Consider the following 23,307-nt stretch of genomic DNA (forward strand, 5'->3'; position numbering starts at 1 on the left):
TATGTTTGCATCTAAAAGTATAATTATGACACACATATCTATGTATACATATGTACAACAAACTGAAGAGAGAGGAAGTTGCTAGTAAGGAAAAGAGAACATAGACAACTGTAGAAGATGGTAACAAAAAGTTACTATCTCACTCACTGGGCACTTAACTGCATGTTTTTACTTTATCCCTAGTACTGAGATTCTGAACAGGCTTAGGAAAGATGGGCACAAAGTTTCTGAGACTGGGATTTGTTCAGAGGCAGAGGTCTAAGTGCTTAGAGAAGTTTATGGTCAAAGATAGAAATGTCAGGTAAGTTTATATGCCTTTGTTGTTAGATATTAAATGAAACACAAAGTCTGTCCTGTGTTTGGATGGTTCAATTCCACACAAATCTTTGTTCAGGAACTTAGAGCCTTAGGGTTTTCTGTATGGTGAATGGTGATTTTTGATAGGAGCTGAGGCAGTAGAGAAGTTCCAGAATGACACAGCAAACAATGTTATGTCAGTTTTTGAAAAGGGGACAGAGGTTTCTACTGAAAAAGAAATGGAAGAATATGATATAATTAAACTTAATATACATAAGTTTATGGACAAAAAGTACTTCAACAGATAGCAAGAGTGGCTGATAAATGCACTCATGTTGATAGAATATGCTTATGTTTCTCTAAGGTATTTGTCTTATCACAAATCAGACTTTTTGCTGAGATTAGAACAATACAGAACCTGTATAGCATCCATTTACTCCATTAAAAACTTCTTAACAAGAATTTGGCAAAGTGAACAATATTATTGTAAATAGGAATTATCACCAAGGTGAATTTAGGACATGGTTCCATACTACAGATTTTGAACAGTGACTTGGTGAAATGGACATACTGGTTAAACTCCAAGCTTTTGATTCAAGAGGAGCAGGAAGAAGACTTTCTACCAAGCTGTTATTCCTTTCCTGTGATTTGCTCTAGTGTTTTCATTGGTATTCACTATTATTTTTCCACAGGCTATAAACAAAAGCACCTCTAGTCTGCCCACATGTCTCAGGCCTGCAGCACTTCCTTTAATTAATTCTTGCCCAAGAAGTTTAGTGAGAGTCAACCCAGTCTCTCGCCTAAAGGACACTTGCTGCTCCTGCTAAATACAGTCAATTCTGCAGTGCCATGGAGGTGATCTGGCAGGGCAGGGAGGGAAGAAAATTTTCCTCTGGATTGGTGTGCAGCTGAAGATCCCAGACTAGTGCTTGTGACAGGATCTGTGCAGAGATATGCCCTTGACCTCCTCAGTTGCTCTCCATGCTCCTTGGGCAGGTGGCTGTAATCCTCACCCATTCCCTTCATCTTGCTCAGGTAGTGGAAATAACGTAGCAACGAGATTGTCCAGGAATTTGGAGAGCTAGTATTGACGGTGATTCAGGTTACTTGTAAAGACTGATAAAGGAGGGGAAATATCGATGGGGCTGATTCTTTTCTACTCTGCTTGTTGTTATTCTTTACACTTGTGCTGAATTATAGTATGTTTTCATTATTCTGAGCTAATTTCTTTATCTAATTTTTATTTTCTTGGGAAAGCAGCTGATGATCTGAATCAGATCAACCATACCTTTGTAAAGGAACTGGAATTTCAGTGTATATACTGTTATTCCTTTTGTAAACAGAGCAATAGCTCATTGCCTCTGTAATTCTCCCTGCAACTAAATGATTGTCATTAATTTTGGGTGGCATTTGACAGCATTTATCAATCAAGCATACATATGTGTGGTTATAGGATGCAAGAATGCACCTGATGAAAGTAGCTGTATCCCAAGAAAGTCTTTTTGACAAGCAAATTCCCTGTGCAGAGACTCAAGTGCTGATCAGTTCAGCTTCTGTCACACTGAATTGTGGATTTCAGTGATTACACATCCACAGACAGAAGTTTCTTTATTAATGGAGATGTTAATGTTGCTTGCTTTTAATGCAGTAGCAGCTCAAAAGTGTGGGAAAGTTTGATTCTAGTTTGCTTCATTTTCAATTTCGACCTTTTCAGAGCAGAGAACTTTTTGTACTCACATATGGGGCTTTGGTAGCCCAGCTGTGCAAGGACTATGAAAAAGATGAAGATGTCAACACCTGGTTAGATAAAATGTAAGTACTGTTTTAAATGTTCAGCTTTATCGATAATGCTATTTGTCCACCTATACGTTACCTTTCAGCTTTATGTCAGCTATCTTATGAGTTCTAGCCCTCTGTCAAGGATTACAGAGATCATGAGGATAAGGTTCAATATTCTGTCAACAGAAGTAACACAAATTTGTGAATTAAGATCAACAATTCTCTTTTTGAATTCTCAGAAGAAAAGTGTCAGGATTATTTTGATAGCTTACACTTGGTCCTTGTTGATCCTTTGTTATGCTAATGGGTAATATAAACTTATAAATTTCATCTCCTATATCCGTGTATTCAATTTCAACTTCCATGTTAACTCTCCTCTTCTATTTCTTTGTACCCATATTATTTCAAACGGGACAAATGTTTTGTTTCTCACAGGTATTTCCTAGTTAACATGCATTTCTGTGTTCACTGTTGATGTGGCCTTCCTGTGCCTCCCACTCATATACCTTGGGTTTGTGACTTGGACAGCTAAGAAGCAGTTGCAATTCCAGGTTGTAGGGATTTGGCTTAGGTGACTCAGTCAATAGGCAGCTTCCTTTTGTAGTCAGTTGCCTTCCCAGAGCAGGTAATTCAGGTGACTGACTTGGGTGGTCTGAATTGTCCCCTGTGAGGTGGCTCTCTTCCCTGGGTTAGGGGCAGATGGGCTTCTCACCTTTGAAAGATCATACAGCAATGAGTGAGTTAGCACAAATGGTCAATGAGGAACTGATTTCTATATGGATAACCTCTTTGAAAAATTGAGATCCTATGTTTATAGGATCCTGTCATCCTGACTAAGATTCCTAGGCATTACCACAGTAAAAATTATGGTATCACAGAAAATCAGCAAGAAACAACTTCTGGGCTGGTAAATAAGAAGATTAAGATCTTTGGCAGAAGAGTAAGGCTTGTGTTTTCAGGCAAAATGGGCACACAAAATAGTTAATACCTCCAAGCATTTTTTGAAATACAGAAAGAGATTGACACAAATGTTATGAAAGAATGTGAACTCAGAAATGTTTTCAGGGAATTTTTTGTTTCCATTTATGTGGATGCTGGCAGCCTCTGCCTGTTTGTCAGTGCCTTCATCCTCAGTGAAGAAGCCTGAACTCAATGAAGTTTCTTACTGATTTTGTACCATGTCTTTGACAAGAAGCCAAAAAGTGATCTGATGTATAATGTGATGGCAGGATCAAAAAGTGGTTTTGACAGCATGAGGTTTAAAATTGCAGTATGTCATGCATCAAGAAAAAATGAAATATTTATTTATTGTGTAAGTATCAGTATCAATAACATTGGTAAATATGTCATCATCAGTTAGCAAGGTATGTATTGGTGATGTACAAGACTGCTTAGGTTCCTTTCAACTGTTACGCCTTAGATTTGCAAAGTCAAATGAATAACAAATTGACAAGCAACTATTTGGCAACTGTATGGTGAAAAACACCTTTCTCACTACAGATTATATACATACATATATATATATATATATGTGGAGAGAGCTAAGAATACTGTCGCCAACTGTCACAGGTCATCTATGAATCTGTAAGGTTTCTTCCTCTAAATGGGCTGTTTCCATCTTCATAGAAGTAAAAATAGCTGTATTGCTTTAATGAAACCTGTCATTGTTTCATCAAGTCTTTATCAAGACAAAACCTCAAAATATTTTATAGAAAAAGCTATAATAATAAAAACACAAGGAGGAAAAATTTCTCCACGTCTTCCAAAACTACTCTTTAGTAATTTCCACCATAGCATCGTAAAGAAGCCTGTGTGTTTTTGAAACTTCTTACTTTAACCAGAGATGAATGAGAGATGACTATAAAATAAATATCTGAGGAATGTTGTGAGAGCTAGGAATGAATATTTGTTTTATAAAAAAATCCATTAACTTCCATCCCTTTTTATTTAATTTCTCTGAAACCGTAGCGTTTTAAATGCAAAATGAAGTTGGTGGTGTAGTGAAACTGTGTATTGACTAGCAACTTTCAAGTTGTTTCTGCAAATAGGAACGTGTTAGGGAAATGTGGAGGAAAGAGCAAATAATGAGGTAAAGAAATAAGAAGAAAGAGATCAGATGTGAGTCCATTTCCTGTGGATTTTCCTGGCACCTGACCACTGCACTGAGGGTGCCCAGGATTTGCTGAACTCCATGCCAGCCCAGAGGTGAATGCTGTGACCTAAAGGGGCAGTTGCTTTGTTCTCCTTGACAGGGTCAATGTAAGATGAACTCTGGGGATCACAGAGGAATGGTGAAAATACTGTGCAATGTTATCCTATCCTATTTTTAGTGACAAAGAAGTATTATTTGTATTATTTGCATATGTTTATATATTATACTCATATCTCACATATAATATTTATTCATATATGTCAATATAAATGTATGTATAGACAATGTGTATGTAAACAACATTCATATCATCCTTGCCAGGAGTATTGTGCATAATGAAGTCTGATTCCTTAAATGACTACATGAACAGCAATCCCACTGCACTGCAAAATGCGGTAGAAAGGAGAATCTAGACCAGCAAATTCTGTTGTCCTCAAAGCAATTCATTTAGGAACATGCAGCTGTTTTGCTGAGAAAGCACAAGAGACAGATTAGGGAGATGGTAGGTGGAAAGAAGTCCCCCATTTTGAATATTAACTTTCTTTGTTTTCTCCTTAGGGGATACAGCATTGGCATAAGGCTGATTGATGATTTTTTAGCTCATTCAGCTGTGAAAAAGTGCCGCAGTTATTCTGAAACCGCAGACATGATTGCACAGGTAGATAAAATTTACATTCTCTATATTTTCATCAGCTTCAATGGTCTCAGCTTCTCCCTCGTCCTCTATAGTTTTGCTCCAGGAGTTACTTACATTTTCTGCCATACTGCTATCAAAACATATCTCTACAATCACACCTATGTTTCCATTGGGTGAAATACACGCTTTTCCTTATCTATGTCGATTACCTCATGTCAATTAGTAACTCACAGAGGCTGGCCTTGAGAGGAGACATTAGTTTCTACCTCTGTAACATAGTGCTACGTCAGGCTGGTGAAAAAAACACATTCAACAGAACACAAAAACCGTGATGTTTAGTGAGACAAGAATTTTGTGGATGGTCTTGACAAACCCATAGTGGTAAGTTTACCGCAAAAGGTTGACAAAACCACAGTATTCATTCACCTAATGGTGAATTAGTTTTATATCTGAGTTTATATCTGTATCTGAGGACTGAGAACACAAAATGTGAGAGGCTGCCAAACCCTGACCGAAATTGACCTTAAAGTCAGTTGCTACGCTGAAATTAAAATTCTTCTATTCCTAGTAGCCTAAGGGGCATTTTGCCATTAGAATAACTAAAGAGTTTCTTTTTGTTTAATGCAGCTTAAGCTGATTTCTTCTACTCTTGCCAGAGAATGCAGCAAACAATAAAAAATGATCCAGTTTTAACAAACTGGAAATCATATATTCCCTCACTATTTTCTTTTTCTAGGAGCATAAGTCTTAACCATCTCATACAGATCTTGAACTTTGATATTCTTACCCTGTCATCTAAATCTCCTCAGTGTCTCCATAATTATCTTAGACATTTTTTAACTTTAAAATGGTAATATAGAAATAAGCCTCAGGTTTTTCTTCAAAAGGGAGACTTAATGGTAATAGAGAAGAAATAGAAGAAAGGAAAAGAAAATGAGAAGAACGTTTTCCTGACTACCCACAAGTCTAATAATAAAATCAAAGAGATAAAATCAGAGTGAGTGCTTTTGCTCTCTTTGATGGAAATTTCCCTTTTATTAATCAGTCATTCACACTATTGTCAGACAAGAAAGATCTAGGAGGAAATTTAGTGGCAATACATGGGTGTTTAAAGATTTATTTTTGCCTCCATGGCAAGTCAGATTTCCTGGGGAAGCTCAAGGAGAAATCTGTCGCAGCACTCTTCCAAACTAGCCAGCTGCAACAAGGTCTTTTACCGTCATATACCAACATACTCTTTGTGCTAGCCCCTCTGCTGTCTTCCCTTAGTCTCTCCTCACTCAAGGCACGCTCTCTCTCCCTTCTCTCTACTTCTTCCTCCTCTCTCTTCCTTGGCTGCTCTCTTCATTGGCTGCCCAACCACTTAACAGAACCAGCCACAGCTGCACTTTATCTACATCGGCCAACCCGCCGCCCCTGAAGCAGCCCATAGTTGTATATTATCAATGATAATTAACCCAGCTTCATTCCTCTACAGAAATCCATAGGAATATTCAGCCCCTTTAGACGGCTGAGTCACTGTAAAGGAGGTAGTAGTTCATAGATACTGAGTTAGCTCAGACTAATACACACTCAGGTCATGATGAATGAGCCCTTTATGCTTTATGATTTTCAGCTATGAAGCATTGCCGATGAAGATGTGCCTAGCCTTCCCCAATGGCAAAAGTTAACCACAATTTATTAGAAAGAACAGTTTGCAAGGTAGTAGTTTGTTTTAACAGATCTGGGCATCAGTTAATTGAACTGGCATTCATTTCCATTGTTTCATTTTAGGAGACAAAAATATGACTGGCATACTTTCTGAATGCTTGAGAATTACCAGCAGCATCAGCTAAATGTAAGCATTATGTTTAACTGCTGACTGATGTACTGGGGAAGAGCAGGCTTTCTATACGGTGAAATAAGGTACCAGTATATGCAGGTTGTACAGGATTATCTTAGTTCAAAGTGTATGTTACCGGGTGATGTGTGATCCTGCTCACATTAACCATGTCAGAGACACTTATGTTACAACTAACTGAAATAGAGGGACAGAAGTTATGTTATCATTCCAAAATGCTTGTCATAGAGGAACTGATGGCTGTCACAGAAACAGGGAAAGGACCTCTTTGCATTTGCTATTGCTGGTAGGGCTATAAAGTACACACACCCCATGATCTGCCAAAGTTTAAAGCAGAAACAGGTGACATTACTAAAAGCCAGCCAGATTCCATTAGCTCATGAAAGACTGGAAACTAAATTTCCTCCTGAATATTGTGGTTTCATCCCAGCCAGCAACTAAGCACCACACAGCTGCTCACTCGCTTCTCCACTCCCATGTGATGGGCAGGAGAATTGGAAAGAGGTAAACCTCATGCGTTGAGATAAGAACATTTTAAAAATCAAAGTAAAATATAATAATAATTATAGTAATGATGATGATGATAATTATGATGATGATAATGATTATAATAATAATGATAAGTAATAAAAAGCGAGATAAATAAACCCCAGAAAAGACAAGTGATGCACAGTACAACTGGTCACCACCCACTGACCAATGAGTGCCCAGTCCCTGTGAGGCGATGGGCCCCTCCTGGCCAACTGCCCCCAGTTTATATACTGAGCATGACATTCTACGGTATGGAATATCCTTTTGGCTAGTTTGGGTCAGCTGTCCTGGCTATGCTCCCTCTCAGCTCCTTGTGCACCTCCTCAGTGGCAGAGCATGGGAAGCGGAAAAGGTCTTGACATAGGGTAAACATTACTTAGCAACAACTGAAACATCATGTGTTGTTGTTATTATTCTCATACTAAATCCAAAGCACAGCACTGTACCAGCTACTAGGAAGAAAATTAACTCTATCCCAGCCAAAACCAGGACACTGAAGTGAAGTGTATTTTGGAGTCTCAAATCAGGATGGTGTATAACAAAGCTCTTCCTTTGGAGGAGCTGAGCTGGAGTGGAGGATCCATTGAAGTAGTGAGAGCAGCTGAATAAAAACCATGAGACAAGCAGCATTTCAATCACTGTATCAAAATACACTGTCTCATTAAAAGAACAATACCAGGCTGAAAAATCAAGGTTGTGTTCATTTATGCTCTTCTTCAGATAGTTTGTGTACTTCTTTTTCTGGATTGTTTTTAAATTTTTAAATATATTTTTTTAATATTAAAAGTAATTTTTTCCTGGATTTTCACATATGTGCCACATATCTGGTTTTCTGGGTCTTATTCCTTATGGTTCCCTTATTTACAAATGCTTTAGTACAGTTAAACTTAAGTACATTCTTGAGTACAGGGGATTCAACACCAATATACTGTGAGAAGTTAACCATCAAATTAAGGGAAAAGACACTATTTCTCTGCAGGTTGTACTTCAAAAGATAATTGCTGAGAAAAATAAAATTACTTGGAAAGACTGGAACAAACTAAAGCACACAGTCTCTTGAAAAGACTATTTTTAGCAAACTAAAAGTGGAGTTCTGTAGTAGGAGTATAACCTTTCTGAGGCAAAATGTGATATGGAAAGTATTTTCACAATTCTTTGGCAAAACATTTTTTAAGTAGTCTTCAAGCACATTTGTCCGAGGCACATACCAACAAAACATACATAAAGCGACACAGCAAGTAACTGCAAATATGCTGTTAAAGTTATCAGCTCAGGATTACACAGCTTTTTCCCATGATCTCTTCAACCCTTCCACACTAGTGTCCTCAGCCAGGAGAAAGTGCTTAAATACTTAACTGCACTAACTCTTCCAAGGCAGAAACCTGTTCGAGGATGAGTGTGTTAGAGTAAAACCAGTTCAAAGTTAAAGTAATTAAGGCAGATAAGCAGTTCAAGTAGTCAGAGCCAAACATCCTGTAAACACAGCTGTTACCTTGCAGCCCTTTGGAAAGCAGAGGATAAGTCAGATCAGGTGGTGGGTGTTCCCTGCGGAAATGGAAAGAGATGAAGCAAAGGGAAAAAACATAAAACGAGGAGTACAAGTCAGCTTGCCATATTAAGAAATAAATACTGAAGGAAAGGTGCACCTAAGGCAGTGACTGAGGGCTTAGAATTTCAACCACTGGTTCAGACTGCAAAGCCTGGGATTTACTGCTACTTTATACTGGATTGGAGGAGGGCCCAGTTTTGATGATGAGCCAAAGTGAGTCCTTCTACACTGAGTTCCCACGGTGCTCACTGACTTCGTGTATCGGTGCTGTGACTTTGCAAGGTTACTGCCAGGACTGAATAAAAAAGAGTTGAAACAGGCCACGCAGAAATAGGCTTTCTGCTCACTGGCAAATTGGGATAAGAAAATGGAAACCAAATGGACCAGCAAGGTCCCTGTATATTGACATATGGCTAGTTTGAAAGTCTGACAGAAGCTGGCAGGATTTAAAAAGCTGGTAGATGTTGCTTTTCACGTCTTAAAAGTGAGAGGGAAATGCATATAGCAGGTTGCTGTGCTAAGCAGTAGACAGTTAAATTGAAAAAATTGGAGAACTGCACTATAAACAGTGAAGAAAAGTTTGTGAATACACAGAAACAGCAACAGATGGCAAAACCTTTCAAGCATCTTGCTTTTCCCAAACAGCGACTGTAGAAAAGTACTAAGATTGAAAAGTATGCTAGCAAAAATAGGTTTTTTGCCGTCTTTCACCTTCCAAGCAGATTAATTCTGGTCCTTAATTAATCTTGTTATTCTGTTATCTGAAATTATGGTTTCAGTTTTAACAGTCTGTGTTATCACTTTGCAACATTATTTACACATACAGCATTTTGCAGTGAAGAGTCCCCAGCAGTATATAAAGGGACTGATAGGTTAGTGGCCTCCTAAATATCTCAGTAATTCTAGACTGTATTTGAACACCATCAAAATGTTAATGAATTTTATTCTTGCTGCTTGAGAGAGATAGGATTATGGTTAAGACTGAAAAAGTGTAGTGGTACATTTTTAATTCTGACTGCACAGATTTCTTGTTTGACATTAAGCAATATATAATCCCATAGAGTTGCAATTAACATTTTCAGAAGAGAGGTTTTGCTTTATATGGGTGTCATTTTGATGGTGAGCCTACATACTTGTCAAACAGATTTATTTTTTCTTCCTTTTCATATAGATAGAAATGAGACAGATTTAGGAATGCAGCTTTCTAAACCTCTCATTTGTTTTACTTCCCTGTCTTTCAGTCACAAGAAAAGACTGAGCAGACCTTTGTTTTACCTTCTGAGAAGCTGTGTATGCTAATTTTAAAGGAATTTCTGTCCAGTCATAGACTGTTTTTTTAAAAAATGTTCATATCCATTGAATTACTTATCTATACTTAATTATATTTTTTTCTGCTGAGACTTTGTTACAATTTTAAATTTGCAGTTTTGGTTTAATTTGGTATTCCATTGCAAATCAGCTACTGGCTTTGCATAGTTTCCATGCAAGTTTTCTTTTACACAGGAAATTCTAACAATGGAATTTGGACAGATTCGTCATACCATAATGCAAAATACAGATGAAACTAAATTGAAAGCATATGAGGGCTTAGCATTGTTAACTAGTTTTTGTTCTTATAACAGACTTGAAGTTGGATGGAGCAGCAGATGTGTAGGTGAAGAAGAGTTAACAGAATTCAAATGAAAAAAATGGGTTCTCACAGAGGAGAAGAAATAGTAAACTGAGGGGCAAAGCACAGAGACTTGAGCAGAAGATTCCTGTTTATTTGTGCACTCATATTTTGATGGACATTGGAATTAATGTGAAAATCTAAGTTTTCCAAGAGAGAAATATTGCTTCTGCTGTTTATGGGGTTTTTTCCACTTTGTTTTGGATAGTGTTGACAATAGTGTTCACCACTTTCTGAGCTGCTATGGTAGCTGCTGAACTTTAATTCAGGGACAATGTTGATACAGAAGAACTTTTGCCATAGCTGCTTCAGGGGCAGGGTTAGATTTGCCAAAACCAGTTTCCAATTGAAAACATAGGGTCAAACCGGCTTTTATTTTTGTCTGGGTTTATATAAGTATTCCAGCATCCACACAGAAATTGCATTAAGTTGCAGGCATTTTGGCAAGACAACACAGAGTAACACAGCCCTAAGAACAAGGGTTAGCAAAAGACTTGGGCCTCTACCAGGCACATGTTGCAGCACCAAGTGCTCAGCAGCTGCTCTTGGAGCTGGGGACACTGAACATGAGTTACCTGTGAACATGAAGCAGGGTACGGACAAGGGGAGGAGAACATAACTTGGTCTTGTTCCTCCACGATAAAGGAGAAGACCAGGCTGGGAAAACACTCCTGATTCAGGTGGCACTGGCTACTCAGGTGCAGAGCTTTGAGCTTTCTCCTGAGGAAAAAGAGGGTGTCAAAAGCCCAAAACAGAACCCATCTGTCCTGCCACCTTTCCCTCTGCCAACTATGCTTTTGCCTTGTCCCAGCTCTTATGTCACAGTGGAGATCTCCTCCTTATATCAACACACTTGTTTCCCATATTCTGTGATCAGCTTATTAACCTACTTAGTCCTCCCCTTTGCATCCCTTCTTGCTTTGTTTTTCTGTGGTACTTGTGAGGAAGGAGGTGGAAAGGTGGCTTTGGGAAGGGAAGAGTGGCCCAGGCAGTGGGGACGTCCTGTTAGGTGGTGTCTCTTCTCCCCTACTGGGTCGGGAGGAGATGAAATGGGGCTGGGCAGTAGATGTTGGGGCATCTTGTAAAAAACGAGAAAGCAGACAAATGCGAAGGGATGTGTACCCTGGAAGTAGGTAGTTGCTATACCAGGAGAGGAGCCTGGGGAGAAAAATGCACGTGCCATACGTGGTGTCAGACATGTCTGCTGTTGTGACTTTCACTTTGACAGTGTCACATCTGTGCTTTCAGTTGCAGCAGGTGCATTCAGGCATACATTCTAAGTCTGATGCAAAGTGGGTCAGCTGGGATAAAAAAACTTTAAACTGTTTGTTCAAAGACCACAAGTTATTAAAAAACACAGAGAAAATTCTAAGCAGACAGTGGAGTTAGCTCGTGGATTTTATTTTAACAAAGAGTAAATACAAATAGTTTCTTGAAGTTTTTTCTGCTGAAGAGCAGCAAGAATGAGAACAGCTGGACAGAGTACCCTGATTTGTGGATAAGAGCCCGATTCAAACAGAGCAAAAAAATATGATTCTTTGCAGACTTGGGGAGACCGGCAGTAAAATGCTGCATAAAAGCCTGCCCAGTCACCCCAGGAAAAGGAACTTGGCAGAAACTTTGTTCTCCTTCTATAGAGTATTCGCAAAGACTCTAAACACCCCGTATTAGAGCCATGTGGTGAATTCCAAGTAGGTGAGGTAAAGCATAGGGCTCTGGGGTGAAATGCATTTGTCAGAAGTACTGATCATGCAGTCACCTCACCTGCATTGCCTGCCAGTTCCTCTTGCTCCAGACATTAAGTTTCCTAAGATACTCAGAAAAAGTGAAAATCACCCTGCTACAAAAATATTTTCCTGTCTTAAAATGTGGAATTTTCTTCCAGGCCCTCTGTTGTACACTGGCTTTTGGCCCAGTACAAACAATAATTACATAGCTCTACAGGCTGCACCCAGTGCCCAAACCCCACTCAAAACAGGAGCTTTATACCCACACAAAGAGAAATTCTCAGTGGGAGAAGATAATACCAAGTACTCTATAGATGCAAAATATTAGTAATGCATTTTCATTATTGTAACAAAGCTCTAACAACAACTGATTATGTTTCAAAATAGCATGTTAATTTTTACACAAAATGCCGAGCTATTTGGTAATTTCAAGTTCTTGGTACCCTACACTTCAACTGTAAGATTTGTCTAAAAATTTACATGGCACCTCACTGTCAGTGGAGGTCACGTCCCCAGGCAGATGTCTCAGGGATTAGAGGACCAGGGCTGATCATTGTGACCGTCTGTAGCATTGTAGGTGCAATAGGAGTCCAAAGACACTGAGATGCCTTGTGTGACCACTGGTGCCTCAAAACAATGCTGTATCTGTAAATGGCCTGGAAATGACCTGGAAGCAAAACCTTTACTTTCTGTGGGCTGGCAGAAAACCACACACATCCTCTATTATTGTATTCACACACACCCCTATTATATTCACACCTTTTAAATGGTGTTACGTTATGATGGTCTCTTGGTTTACATAGGATGAGCATAATATAGTGTCTTTTACATAGGATATTGCTAAACCCCTCTTTTTTTATTCATCTCTTTGCTGTCAGCTCTTGATCTGGAGTCTGCAACATTAGCAGAGTGTGAACCCTAGGTGCCATGGAGATCTGCAGCTTTTTCACTGATGTAGGGAAATAATTTCATTCCATCCTTCTGGAGCAAGTTTGTAACTAGGCAGGAACTTGATGAAGAAGAGGCCATTGTGAAAAAATACAGAGACGAAACCAGCTAGAAATATGCCATATAAGCAAGATGTAAAAAAGCTGAAAATATATTTGATCTATGGTATTTCCCTTCTGTCTACAAAGTCCAGCATTGTTTCTCTTTCCTCATTGATTTCTTTCTGGCCTTCTTCAACTAGCCTGTGAATTGTGCTATAATGCTGTTTGCTACTGCTGAAAGAGTAGAGCTGGGAAGCATCCTCCCATGCCTGAAAAGCTGGCAGAGGAATTGTTTCTGGTTCCTTGTTCTCAAAAAAGCACTTCAGGTTTCGCTCGCTCAGCTTGGTGGCATACAGCTGGAAAATCTGCTCGAGTTGCTCCTTCTCCTTCTCCGCATACACCCTCCAGAACATCAGCTGGAGGTGGCTGACTTTTGACTGGCAGCTGACGCAGCAAGTTGTTAGCAGGGAGAGGAGAGCTGTGGTAACTATCACACACCAGCCTAAAATCTGGGAAAACAAAAGAAATGTGTTTCAGGTTAAAAAGGCCCAAGTGAAAATGCTACTTAAATCAAGAATGTCTGAGAGAGAGACCACATTTTGTACAGAGGGCCCTCTTGGGACCCCACTGCAGTGTCTCATCCCAGTTTGCATTTCGTGCCTGGCATTAGTGTTGATGGGGCATCCATACAAGAACCAGTGGGAAGCAGAAGACATGAGGATTGAGGCTTCTCAATAGTGCTTATTTTGGTGTGTCTTTTTCAGGAAGGCAAAAGCTGGCTGATTTTTACAGTGGAAGGTAAAATGCTCAGGAAAATTTGGCTTATACTAGAGTATGGCTGCTTCCCCATCCCATTTTATAAAAATAGCTGAAGGGATGTCTCCAGCATAACAGCAATGGCAGGTTCAGGGATAGATGATCTCGAATCAGAACTCAAGTCTGATGATAAATCAAATGAATAGAGCTATATAGAAAACAGAGGGGACCTGAAAGCAGGAAAATGGAGAGGACCTGAAAGCAGGAGTAGTGCCTGCATGATGAGAGTTTATTACTATAACTGTCTGGCATGAAGTGTATTGGATTTGCTCACAGAGTCCTGTCACAAAAAGGGAAAAGTGCATAAAGAGAATAAAACATCCCAATCACTAGATGGTAAATGGTTTTCTGTCTCCTGGAAGTGTTAAATAAAATTACCCAGCAAGAATTAAGATTAAGACACAATTCTGAATTATGATGAACTACAAACCCCAAAAAAGTAACTTTTGTCTCAGATCAATCAACCTTTTAAACTGTGACCATTTTTAGATGTGTTTTTTTAGACTTCCTTTTAATGAAAAAAACCTCAAAAAAACACAGACCAAACCAAAACCAACAACTGCATTAATTAGCTAATAGGAATATAAAAGACTCTCTTAAATTTAAGAAGTGTTCTCCAAGTCTTCTACCAGGAGATTCACTGAAATCTGTGCTATTCTTGTGAACTTTTTTAGACTTCGATGAATCAGCCCTTTGTAGTGGAAAATAATTTTTATGCCAAAACTGGTTTTAAATCACCTTCTTGCCCAGTCCTGTGAGAATGCTGGGTGGAGAGGGCATGAGAAAGAAGAACCAGCATGCGCATTGGCAGGTCTGTATTGGCACTGGAATAGAGCCCAATTCATCTACACATTGATTAGAAACAGTTGTGTTTTCAGAAAGCTTTGTTTTTTGCTGAAATATGCTTTTCCAGCATAACTCAACCTTCTTTTGTAGCAACTTCAGTGTTTGACAAAATTCTGTTAACATTTTCAAAGAAAGAGCTACTTCTAGGATTAGAGCAAGGGCTGAGGGTGGAAAAACTTACTTGAAATTGTTATTGTGGGATGTTCTCCTCTAAGGAGAGCAGAGGTGTGAACACAATTTTTTCATGCCTAGTGCCACTGGCCTAGGCAATAGTTTTACATACCTACTCCACTGCAATGTGTAACATCTTCAAAAAAAAAAAGCAACAAACAAACTTGTTTTCAAACAGTGGAACAAATCTAGGTTTCAGAGACCCATATGAACTGGAACTGATTTCCCATGCTTTAATGGTGATGATATGGAGATCTGTAACCTTTCTCATGTGAACTTTTGCACTAATATTAAAAAAATAACCACCAGTAAAAGTCTATATTTAGCTGAGGGAATATAGAAAGTTTCCTCAGGGAAATAGGTGAAACAGAGAACCTTGACAAGCAATTATTCTTAGGGACTGGTATGGAAGAATAGCTCTGCTATTTCTTTTATGTTTCCAGTCACTTTGTACTGACTGATGATTTCTATGGGTATTTGAGAAACTGCTCTTTTTAGCAGCTTTTCACTTTCTTGGAGAAAGGACCCATGTTTTCCCATGCTATAGACTGAGTCACTGGTCTTTCACTATTTCCCATACATACAACTTAAAGTCTTCAGTACTATTTGTTATTTCCTTCTAAAACTCTCAAGTAAATTGCTTTGTCTGCAGCACAGGCTTTGTCTGCATACCAGTCCTATTTGCATGAGAAAATAAAACCGGCTGTTGGGGAGGAAATGGTTGCAGATGGATACAGTTGCCTGACAAAACCTTGCTGGCTCCACTGGGGGTTGTTTCTTCCTGCCAATACTCATCTTTCTGTCATTTTCTGTAGACTTCCCCCCCCCCCCCCCCCACTTTGTTTTGACTTTTTGTCTCTATTTACATTACAAGGCAGTGAACAGAACTGTATCACAGCAATACAGTAAGAGGTAATGCAGTCTCAGCTTGCATGTTCTGCTTGTTTTATTTTAGTGTTTCTTCCTTCCTCCAAGCAGGACAAAATCATGTCATCATCCGGCACCATGAACATGAGAAACACAAACAGAAATGTATTATGCAAGCAGTTACAAATCTGTCACTAATCTTATTTTCCAGTATTTTTCTACTATTAGTGACCTAAGATTTCATTACAGTTATCATGATAGTATAAAATAGGAGAGCGTGGTATGGATTTTGTAATAGGATAGATCCCTTTAATGGGGTGACATCTTTTAATTCAGCCTCATAAACAATCCATTTTCTCTTTAGAGCAATCTTCATTCAGAAAGAAATCTTTTAAGTTATCTTGTCTTATTGATCCTGCTGTCAGTGCCCCCCCCCCCCCCCCGCCCCCGAAGTATGGCACAGCTCAAACTGAACTACAAGATGGATTGATTGTATTTTGCAAGGCTGCATCATGCCAAAACTTTGTTTATGTGAAATCAACAGTTTTATCTTAGCATCTGACATCAGGATCATCCACAGATAAATCACAGTGACAGTACAAACTGCATAATGTTCTTAATTTATTTTTCTTACCTGGGACTGTGCTTGAAGAGTTCGTTTCAGCTCGTCACTCTCTGAAAAGGGCATGGAGCTTTTGTCACAGGCTACCTTGTATAGCTCTTCAAAGCACTTTGCAGATTTGCTGTGGCAAACTGCATTCAAGTAGGCAGGATTTTTCAAGCCACTCATAGCACATTCGTAAAAAGTCCCGTTGAGCAAAGCCACAGAAAGCCACATCACTGGGGCTACCAGAGCATTTAAAGTGATTTGTCCAAAGATGTAAAAAAAATGGCAGATATTCCCTCTGGGGAATATTTTTCTGGGATTCACCCAGCAGCCTGTAAAGAGTTTCCAGGTCTTGCTGTTCAAGAAATATCCAATAACTAGCAAAACAAAAGCAGGGGAGAAGAGAAATACCAAACCGTACCTGAAGTTTTCATTGCTGCAGGGGCATCTGAAAGCAACAAGAGAAAACACACGCTCACCTCCCATTGTCAGGAGTGCCATAAAACTGTAACCTATAGCGGTTTTCCGGTTCATAAAGAATTTCAGGATTGTTTGGAAAGCATCCATGTTTCATGCTCACTAAAGAGGTAAAAATCAAGACACGTTTATCTTTGGTCATAGCAGTCTGTAGTGGTGTAGCAGGGGAGAGCTCTCCAGAGGAAGAACAGCCTGCTGCTAGCCTGCCTGCGTATGCGCTGTCTAGATAATGCCGTGATGTCACTGTCTGGAGAAACATGCTCACAGGGGACCCCTCCACTAGCAGAGCAGATGTTGCACATTTACAGTAACATTCATCAGTAATAGAAGGAAAGCAAGCAGTGCTCTATGTAATCAAATAAGTTTGCTGTCTTGGCAGTCTTATTCTTGGTGGTTGTTTTTCTGACGGTGGATGGAGGTCAGAGTAAAGACACACACTCACCAGTCGCAGGAGTTTTTGAGCTGTGGTTATCAAAGTTGCTGGCAATGTAGTGAAGGACCTAATATAGATGCTAATGGTCCCAGGGGAGTGTGCCATGACTGAAAGCAGGTGAGTGATAACAACAAAACCACTTTGTATGGGGTTGTAAATGTAGGAACATCAAAGACACAATAAGCAGCTTTCTGTTGTACTTCCCTGAAGTATCACATAGGTCCAGATTTGTGTTTCTGGCTCAAGCTGATCACAGAAGAGGCAAATCTAATTTGATCTCCAGCCTGTCTGCCCCTTCTCCCTATTTTCCTGGGGTAAAGCTAGTCTACAGTATGCTGCATCCTAAAGTTTCATGTCTGGTTTGCACACAACAGATTCAAGCAGCAGAGTTTCATCCTTTTGCAGGTTGCTTTCAAGATGTACCTTGGGGTCACCCCTAGTGTGAGCTGCAGTAGTGCTGCAGGAAATGAATTCTCCTTAATCCTGGACAAAAACCCACTAGTGGACTTTGTGGAGGAGCTGCCAGCAGAACGGGCATCACTTTGCTACTGCAACCTCCTCTGTGGGGTGATTCGAGGTGCCTTGGAAATGGTAAGGAAGTGCACATTTGTTTTCTCCATTCTTTGCTAATATGCAGGAAAGCAAAACCACTTGCTCAGATAAATGAAGGAAATTTAGTAATGTTTAACCTCTCTGTCAGATTAAATGTTTGTATCTAAAGGGCCAGACGGATCCTGGATCCTGAGGTAGAGTAGCACACAGGTTAGCTCACCCCCACACTGTCCCTACTTGGCTCTTCAGTATCTAACTTGGGTGCAAAAGCCAGGTGGGATCAGGGAACCAGCTGACATATAATGTAGAGAGCCAGGGGGGCCTGCTGGACTCCTCAGCTGCTCCTTGAGCCTGTCTTACTTTCTTGCATAGGTGTAACCTGTAATAGCCATTCCTGATTCTTGCCAAATACACGAAAATGAGTAATATTCTCAGGTTACCAGAGCACCTGCTGAAAGAGAGAACAAAGTGTGGATGGGTATAATGTTAAAGCTAAAGCATCAGAAGTGTATCAGATGGCATTCCAAATTTTGTTCTTAAATTTAAGACTTTTACAAAAAAATAAACAAAGGGCATCATTTGAAATTCACTGAGTTGTAGAGCTTCTATGGCATTTTCTGGAAGATAATGTTTGGGCTGCTTTATGTTTCTGTCAATATCTAATTTGTCATATATCTTACGCTTCAAGAAAACAGAAGCTGTACAAGTATTATGCATGTACATCAGTCTCAGAATTATAGTATCTGATACAGGACTAAATAGCAAAAGTAGTATAAGTATTAGCACATCAGCAGGAAATTTTGCGATCACAAAATCATCAAGTACATAATTCAGGTTCTCGGAAGAAAGCAAAGCACTGGAATGAAGGGTAATGTATTATACAAGTTCCAGCGTATATAAACGTCCTCTTTATTAACTTAGTTGGGAAAGATATTTTAAAACAAGCTAGAAATCTGTTTTCTTATGAATCCTGAGAAAGGGTGTCCCCTTGTGGTAAGAGACAGAAAAAGCTCCTTAAACTGGAGGACAGGGAAAAAACTGGGCATTTCTTTGCTTAACTGATCAGACCTGATTCTTTCCAGGTTCACTTAACAGCAGAAGTTACCTTTCTCCAGGACAGGCTGAAGGGTGATGCTGTGACAGAAATAGGAATTAGGTTTTTAAGGAAGGCTGAAGACAGAAAGTACAGAAGAAATAAATGAAATATTGGAAGAAACCTTTCTGAGGGATTTTTTGCACCTTTTGTTTCTGAAGACATGCAGGGTGAAAATGGCTTCGCTGAGCCAGCTGCACCTGTCATACATTTGAAAGGTGAAGAGAGCCAGGCAGCAAACAGGCAGGGCAGAGCAGGGGCAAAGCAATGTTAATTGTCATGACACAGATATCAGTATAAAAGATCAAAATGTCCTGCCCTTCCTTCTCACATAACCATGCTTTTGAGCTCAGTGGAAGATTATCTCAATATTTATTGCACACTGGATGCAAAATATTCATTCCACTGTTTTCAGACACGAGCTGCTTTCAGCTAAATGATCACCTTTTCCCATTTTGTTTGTTGGTAATGTTTCAAAGCATGGCAGCTTTATTTCCCTGGATGTTGTAATTAATTAATCTACTGTGACAGCTGTATGTAGTGTCTCGCTGTCGGGTGCCTGTTTTGATGTGTAATGGTTTGCTGTTCATTGTCCTCCACACTGGACATCCTGCTCCCTTTGAAACCAGGGAGGGATGTGGCTTCACTGATGGCAGGAGCAGGTTTGATTAATTAAGTCTCTTTCAGGCTGCACATGCAGTTTTGCTGGCATGCCTGTTCAGCCCCGTATGTACGTACGGCAGGCTGCAGCACTCTGACAACTGCAGCAGTGCTTGTGCTGCTTCAAGCTATAGGCCTTTTCATACTAGTCTTCTCTTCAAGAGCACTGATCTTATGACCAAAATGAAGAAAGCATGATGTATTTAATGTGTAGTCACCGTGGATCTGTACTTGCCTAAGAAAACTTGAATAAAAATTCAGAGATTGCCACACAACTGGTTTGCTGGTTGTTATGTCTGTTCTTATCTGACCTTCACCACTGGTTATTGAATATCTTCCTCTTGGCAGTGCACTTGTTACCATAACATGACTGCAAAGCAGAGAAACAGCAGCCTCACAGAGACCTGAGTTATAGGAAAGGTTAATGTTGTCCAGTGTAATGCAAGATGTCTGGGTTGGGTAAGGGCTGGACAAACCCCCAAATACCCTGTCCACAACGCCAGCTCACCTTCTTCCACCAAAGAGCTTGTTTTAAACTGAAATACAAACCCTCGATTCAGTTCAATGAAGCCTAGCGTTAACCCTGATTTTATTGCTGTGATTTGCACCCTCATCTCCTATTTTTCCCTCAGTCTGTTTACCTTTTAATCCTGCTAATTGAGGGGCACCTCTTACCTTGGGGACAACAGGGTTCATTCCCACCAGAACTGTACAATCCTCACAATAATCTTTCTCCCTTCTTTTGTCTTAACAGGTAGTACAGTGGTGGCATACTGTAATGCAGCTTTAAGAGAACAATTTTGTACAGAACAAAACTATGCTATTGGTTACCCAGCCTTGGGCTCAGCGCAACATGCTGTTACATGCTATCCGTAACAAATGACAACATGTGACAACATGCTACAACAAGTAACAAGTTTCCCTGCCTTTTTTTTTTTTTTTTTTTTTTTTTTTTTTTAAATCAGGGCTGAAATGTCAGGTGCAATTTGCCTGATTTCACTGCCAGTGCAGGAGCCCTTGGTAGGGTTTTGCTGGTTATTCCCAGCTGGCTGAGATGGAGATGTGGCGATTTTGGCTGACCACAAAAAGGTTTTTTACAAGGCATTGGCCATTTTTGCTCTTTCCAGTAACATCCTACCAACCAAATATTATCTTTTTATTATTATCTTAAAAGTGAATAACCTATACTGTTTTTGTTTTTTAAGATACAATTATCTTATTTAAAACTCTGTTGCATTAGACGTGCACACAGGTCTGTGTGCATGCACACATCTATGGTAACATTTTCTGTCGAGGTCTGCACTAGTTAAAAAGCATCAGTCACCACATTGCAGTGACAGGAAGGCAGACTCCTGTGTATTCAGGACCTATTAAAGAGTTTCTGCCTGCAGGCATTAGCTAGCAAAGTCAGGGCTGGGTATTTCAACATTTTTAAAGCAAGGACCATGAGCATCATGCTGGGGCCTTTGCAGTCTTGCTGCACTGGCTGTGGTGTGGCCAGGGCTTTCTCCCCTTCCTTTAGCATCAAACATTTGCAGTGATGTTCCGTGTAGGGCATCAAAGCTGTTTCTTTAGGTTTCAATATTTCAGAATAAACAGCCTGAGGAAATCTTTACTTCTATTTGGACACAGTAAGTTTTGAAGGATGAGTTTCCACTGTGCAATTGAACATAGAGCAGAAATGCCTGAGTCAGTCAAGGCAGCACAGATTGAGATCAAGCCAAGAGGCAACATAAGACTGCCAGACTAGGCTGGGTGCTAGTTCATACTCATATTCTGCTTGTGCATCTGGTTGTGCAGCAGTTGTTCCTCTTGGCTCAGCTCTGTGCTGGGCAGACATGCTGAATGCACAATGTTTTACTGTTAGCATTTCTTGTATTTTCTTCCTGCACTGGATCACCTCATCCGTTGTATTCTAATATGGAATAAACCAATATTAGCTAGAAAAATGGTAATAAACAACAGAAAAAAGTGACCCATGCTACGTTACCATTAATTGCTGACATTAGCTACCCTATGCACATACAGTTTTTGCTTGTCTCGCTTGATAGCATATTCACAGAAGTGTTCCTCAGTGTTTTGTTTTAGTGTAGGCCCTTCTTTTGAAGGTGTGTAATGAAGGACTCACAAGTGTGCTGAAGCTTCTCTTCAAAATTTCTTTCATTATAAATGTAATTACATACAGAAGATAAGAGTGTTACATAAAGTGAGGAAAAATCAAAATTCAAACATGACTGCATACAAAACCAATACACATCTGCTTCTGTTCTTGTACATAGATATATATTTTTTCCTTCCCCCAAAAGTCACTTCACCTGTGAAAAACAGACTGCCATCATTTCCAGCGAACTTGAAGGCATGTATTGCAGTCCCATTTGAAGCCTTTGCTCCTTGATTTTAATTAAAAGTGCTGGCTCTGTGTCTTGCCTGGAAAGCTAAGGCAGCTTTGGTAATGAGACCCTAGCAGCTGCAACTGTTTGTGGAAAGTGGCAAAAGCCCACCCAGATGCAGCTGAGAGCATTAACACAAAATCTGAGGATGTTTTCAGCTGCAGCTTCTCGTCAAGGAAAGAAGAGAAGGCACAGCTTGTTCCTGGTAGATTTCAGTCTACCCAGAAGTATTTTACTCTAAGGTAAAGTCTAGTCCCTCTGTGTCAAGGAACGTTTTGGCACTGATTGCAGTGGGGCCAGGATATTGTTTCCTTCCCTTTTGCAACATTCCAGAGATTTATCTTTCTCTACGTGTCAATGAGCAAATGAGTTCTTCAATATGAAAGGTAAAATGGAATATTTTTAACTGAACCATGCTTTCTGGGGTCACAAATACCAAACTGGATGTTTGTTACTCTATTATCAAGTTTCTTGGAAGGAAAATAGCACTGAGCAAGTCAGTGGCTCTGTGACAAAATGAATGCTTTTTAAAATTCCTTTCTACTTACAGAATTAAATCTTGTTTTCCTTTTATGTGTTATATGTTGTCTATGTCATGTTATACATATGTTATATGTGTTATATAATAAGAATGAAGCTTCCAAGCTAGTTATATTCATCTAGTTAAAATAGGCTTTTCCCTTCCTTCTTCCTTGGAAAATGACTGTAACAAACAATTTCATGGGCTTCCACTCTGTCTGTCTGAATAGTTTCCAGGTTAGAATTTACTGTCTAGAAAGAGATTTCTGGGAGAAATGAAAAGACAGCCTCGACCAAACAATCTGACTCACCTCTCTAAAAAAAAAACTTTTCAGAGAAAACCTGAACTGTCTTGTTCTTCATTCAAAACTGATCTCTATCTTTGTTTCTTATAATCAGGTGTCCTTTGATGAAAACATGATTATTTGCTAATATGGATTGTGGATTTATAATGTCCTTAAGTATGTAGCTGCGCTATAAATGTTTGTTAATATAAGCTTCACCTATACTGCCATCCTATGCGTAAGCCTAACACAAGACATGAAAATTTAAGTTAAGTTTCCATTCTGGACCAAGTTAAATAGTGAATTGGGCAGGGACATTCAGCTGTAGCTTAGGTACTGATGCCAGGGCCAAGCCCCTATATATAATATTATATATTTTTTAAAAAAGCATAATAATTATGGATTTTTCAGGAAAAATAGAA

The 23,307-nt window shown here is 39.5% G+C and overlaps 2 protein-coding genes across 4 annotated transcripts in view; one reads left to right on the forward strand and one right to left on the reverse strand.

The window, feature by feature from the left end:
- The window catches only part of TRAPPC3L (trafficking protein particle complex subunit 3L), a 31,680-nt gene extending 11,609 nt beyond the window's left edge, over positions 1-20,071 (forward strand). For both annotated transcript variants that reach the window (XM_080389732.1, XM_080389731.1), the window contains exons 3-6: positions 2,012-2,109; positions 4,787-4,886; positions 17,793-17,978; positions 19,022-20,071. In XM_080389732.1, the coding sequence (XP_080245858.1) occupies positions 2,012-2,109; positions 4,787-4,886; positions 17,793-17,978; positions 19,022-19,141 (504 nt within the window). In that variant the 3' untranslated portion in view covers positions 19,142-20,071. The remainder of the gene's footprint in view (positions 1-2,011; positions 2,110-4,786; positions 4,887-17,792; positions 17,979-19,021) is intronic.
- CALHM5 (calcium homeostasis modulator family member 5) lies at positions 11,835-17,767 on the reverse strand. 2 transcript variants are annotated; one of them, XM_080389725.1, is made up of 3 exons: positions 16,957-17,767; positions 16,505-16,854; positions 11,835-13,679 (listed from the first exon to the last, which is right to left on the reverse strand). In XM_080389725.1, the coding sequence occupies exons 1-3, from the start codon at positions 17,042-17,044 to the stop codon at positions 13,290-13,292; spliced, it is 828 nt and encodes a 275-aa protein (XP_080245851.1). In that variant the 5' UTR covers positions 17,045-17,767; the 3' UTR covers positions 11,835-13,289. The 2 variants fall into 2 exon arrangements, with proteins under 2 accessions (XP_080245851.1, XP_080245850.1); XM_080389724.1 differs by having other exon boundaries at positions 16,505-17,764.
- Positions 20,072-23,307: the final 3,236 nt, after the last annotated feature.

The sequence above is a fragment of the Falco punctatus genome (genome assembly GCF_963210335.1).
Source record: "Falco punctatus genome assembly, chromosome: 5".
Taxonomy (NCBI): domain Eukaryota; kingdom Metazoa; phylum Chordata; class Aves; order Falconiformes; family Falconidae; genus Falco; species Falco punctatus.